At 32.2% G+C, this 4,426-nt stretch overlaps 1 protein-coding gene across 1 annotated transcript in view; it reads right to left on the reverse strand.

The window, feature by feature from the left end:
* Nucleotides 1-4,426, reverse strand: part of LOC106874987 (lysosome membrane protein 2) — a 54,432-nt gene that overhangs the window by 6,937 nt on the left and 43,069 nt on the right. The window contains exons 9-10 of the mRNA XM_014922921.2: nt 3,672-3,790; nt 3,026-3,099 (exon numbers count right to left, since the gene is read on the reverse strand). Coding sequence (XP_014778407.1) covers nt 3,026-3,099; nt 3,672-3,790 — 193 coding nt within the window. The remainder of the gene's footprint in view (nt 1-3,025; nt 3,100-3,671; nt 3,791-4,426) is intronic.

Raw genomic sequence — 4,426 nt, forward strand, 5'->3', positions numbered from 1 at the left:
CATACATATATATATATATATATATATAAGCAATGTTAAATCTCTGAACGAGGTATTAACAGTAACTGCACGATAAAGTGAAGTATATTTGCCACTTAAATGTGGCTGACCCCGAGGGGTGGATGTTACTGTTGCTTTTAGCCCCACGAGGACATCTCCTCCAGCTGGCTATCGACACACATCTGTGTCCTGTCTGTATTTGCCAAGGGAAGTTATCTTTCCTATCTTGATCTACGATACGTACGTACTCGAGTTTCAGGGTTATTTCCCTTCTTCAGCGTACGACAATCGCCGACCTTCAATGCAAAAGATAATTCTTGGCAAATATATGTACCTTTTTCCAGTGAAATTATATATATATATATATATATATATATATATATATTCTGAATTTTTGCAAATGTGTCTAGAATAATACATCAGTTGAATAAAGTTATAACATGGTCTGGTTTTCATGTTTTTTATTATTTTATTTAAAAAATTTTTAACAATGTTGAAGTGTGTTAAACAGTTAAAATACATTTGAAATCTAATGATTACTAGAAATGTATGAAAGTGCTAATTGAACTTTATGAACATTACAAAATGTTTTTTTAATGTTTAACACACTTCAACACTGTAAAACAACATTTTTTAATACAGTAATGAAATGAAAACAAGACCATGTGTTAACTTTATTCAACTGATACACACACACACACACATATATATATATATATATACCATAAAAACTCATGTAATTTACACAGGTAATTTTCAGGATAAAATTTGTTAAAAAAAGTTTCTACTCATGTAAAATTCACACCCAACAGTTTTCAGAATTGCTGATATGGCCAGGGGTAAAAGGATTTCAGTCTAGTTGTATTTAGCATAATTTTACTTACTTATGATTAGATTTTATTAAATTTTCATTAAATAAAAATAATTTCTGTTTAACAGGCATCACATTAAAAGCTATTAAATTACAAAGTGTCTGTATTGTTTATAATAAACTTTATTTTACATTTCTTGCCCACAAGAGATTATGTCTGATCTTTTGTATACTGCTGTATATCTTCTCAAATCATGGTCACAGAAAAAGTTGTTAGGAATTATCGACAAAAGCAAAGTTGATAAATATGCACAGGTGTTGCAAATTAAGTTTAATTACCAATAAACAAAATTGCCACCATATGTTATCTTCAAAAGAAAAACATTGCCAAAGTTAAACTTTCCAAAATACATAATCATTAGAGTCCATGAAAAAGGTTGGATGGCTGAATCCGACATGAAAGAATGGCATGAGGACAACTTCCCAATACCTGTGAACATAGTTTATTAGTTTTGAATAGTTTTAGATGCCATAAGTCGGACTATCTGAAAGATGTATTAAGAAGTAACAACTATGAACTTGCTACCATTCCCAGTGGAATGACTTCGATTTTGCAGCTGTTAGATGTCGGTGTAAATAAATCCATGAAATGTGCTTTGTGCCAAAAGTGGAACAACTGGATTATAACTGGCGATAAACATTCTTTTAGTAAAGGTGGCTGTATGGAAAAGCTCGAATTAAGCAAGATATGTCAACAGATTCTTGAGGTATGGAATGAATTTGACCCCAAGATCATTGTGAAATCATTTCTTAAGTGCAGCATTTCCAACCATCTTGGTGGTATGCAGGATGATGTTTTGTGGCAATCCGAACCTGCTACATGTGATGATCATGCTGAACAAGATGATGTAGTGGATGTATATTATCACAACAAGGACACTAATGACTTTGATGCAGAGGCATTTTTTATGTTGGATGATGAGGACAAGTTCTTTGGATTTGATAAACAGGATTGACTTTAACAAGTGAATGGTAAATACCAGTGCTCTCAATCACCAATGAGATTGAGACATGAACTGTTTAATAAGAATATTATCCATTTCAATATAATAATATTTGTTATGCATTGCCTGTACATTTTCATATAGTACATAAAAGTTTTAAAATTGTTTGTTGTTTTAGTTAAGTTATGTTCAGGAAAATCTTATTTCAGACATGATTGCAACTGAACAGCTGCACATTGCTCCTACTAGTTGGTAGCTCACAGCAATGTCAAGAATGGTAATAGTCAGGATGTAAATTGAAAACATTTACATCCTTTTCCTTACCATCCTCATCAACTTTGCTGGTCTCACAACAAAACAAGAAAAACAGACAAAAATAAAACCATACAATCAAGATTATCCAAATCATTACATTTTTTCAGTCAAGAATACCCATATCACTATGTATGTTAATGATACTCCATTGCAATAGGTAGAAACTCCAAGCAATATAAAATATAACCCAGACTGTGATTACCAGCATGAACACCAGACCTCAAAAAGTAGTTAACCATTTAATGGTTTTAGTAAATTTATATAGAAAAGTAAGCATTATACTATCCAGCATGAATAAAAGTCAACTTCATTATATTTAAACCCTTATTTTTTTCTGTAAAAACCTATTCTGACATCAAATGAGTCAACTTTTGGTAGGAATGTTTACATTTTGTATGTCTTTTTTCAACAGAAAAAATTCTAAAACAATTCTGGAAATGATCTACTCAAGTAATTTACACACTCCTGAAGTTTATTTTCATTTTTGTGAAAAAAATGCATAAATTACATGGGTTTTTACGGTATATGTGTATATGCTGTACTTGAGAAGAAGAGCCATCAAGCCGTCAACCTGGGACTAAAGTAGAGGCCATTTGCCCAAGGTGCCACGCAGTGGGACTCAAAGTAAACTTCTTAACCACACAGTCATGTCAGTGTGTATGAATTTGTACACACATATAAGCATGCACAAACACATGCATGAACACACACAAACAAACATACAACTACACATACATATATATATATATATATATATATATATATATATATATATATATATATATATATATATGCACACACACACATGCAAATATCTATTAAAGAGATCATAATATTTTTAACAAGCTGGAGAGGAATAAAATAACTAAGTAAAATACAATAAACCAGTACTCACGTTATTTCTGGAATGGCTTCAATCATAAGATTTATCTGTAGACGTTTTGCAAGATGTAGCCCCAGACCTGTAGTCTAAAGCACAAATGAAAATGCAATCAGATTTTTATGTTTCATTTATTAGGAATAATACTTCAGGATATGTAAAGTTAAGTGAGTTAAGAGTTTTACATAAACTGACAAATCCAACATGCAAGGTCAATATACATGATCATAATCTACGAAACAGGAGCATAGTATGTTGATCTCATGCTGGGCAAAATGCTTAGTGGCATTTCATCCATCTTTACATTCTGAGTTCAAATTCTGCTGAGGCCAACTTTGCCTTTCATCTTTTTGGGGTCAATAAAATAGTACCATTCAAACAGGGACATAAATGAGGGGGACATCATAAGGACAGACAACAATTTGTGTGGGGATTTACATAAATGATGGGGAGAAAGAAATGGAAAAGGGAAACACGTAGGGATAATCAAGTCCAACATTATTTGTAAAAAGAAAAAATCAAAGAAACATACAGGATGATTGTTTTGATTACAAATCAATTGAATTGGAGCCAACCAGGACCTAAAAACAAAAACACTCTAGAATATAAATCTGGGGAAAGAAAAATGAACATAAGTTAGTTAAAAAAAAAAGGATCTTACTGGTTCAATGTCCAGTTGAGTGGAGTGCTTTTCCGGATCTGGTTTTATACCAGTCACATTTTTTATTACTGCATCATCAGCTTGGTAGAAGTGAGGTTGAGAAAGTACAATGGGAGCATCTGAAAAAGGTAAACATAAATATATAATAAAAGATTGCATCATATTTTAAACACATGCTAAATTTATAGAGTTCCAAGCACTCCCCTATTAACATAATGCTCTTTTATTTTATATTCAATACATTTGCACACTATGGTACTTCTATATCCAAATTTTCTCTTAATTCATTTGTACTCTACTGTTCATGCACACCATCATCACACATCTAGCAGATCACCTCACTTCATTTCTTTCCAGTTTTAGTAAATCTTTGCATTCAAGACTCATGTCTCACAAATATACAGCATTGCAGCTTGTACACAAGCACTATACAATCTGCCCTTCACTGAGAGTGAGAATGACTTTGTCACTAGCAGAGGTAATAACTCCTTGAACTTCTTGAAACTCATTTTAATACTGACTGTTATGGTTTCAGAACACCTACCTCCATTTATAATTAGCTCCCCCAGGTTAAAAAATTCAGTTACCTATTTTGAGGGAACCAGCAAAGCACTTGAATGAGTGTATTTTCCAGGTACTCTGAGTTTAATGATTACTACCCCAGTGGATCTTCTACATATGAAGTCTACTTTCTCCGATTGCCAGCCTGTATATGTATGTGTGTATATATATATATATATATATATATATATATG

This window comes from Octopus bimaculoides, chromosome 5, assembly GCF_001194135.2.
Source record: "Octopus bimaculoides isolate UCB-OBI-ISO-001 chromosome 5, ASM119413v2, whole genome shotgun sequence".
NCBI lineage: Eukaryota > Metazoa > Mollusca > Cephalopoda > Octopoda > Octopodidae > Octopus > Octopus bimaculoides.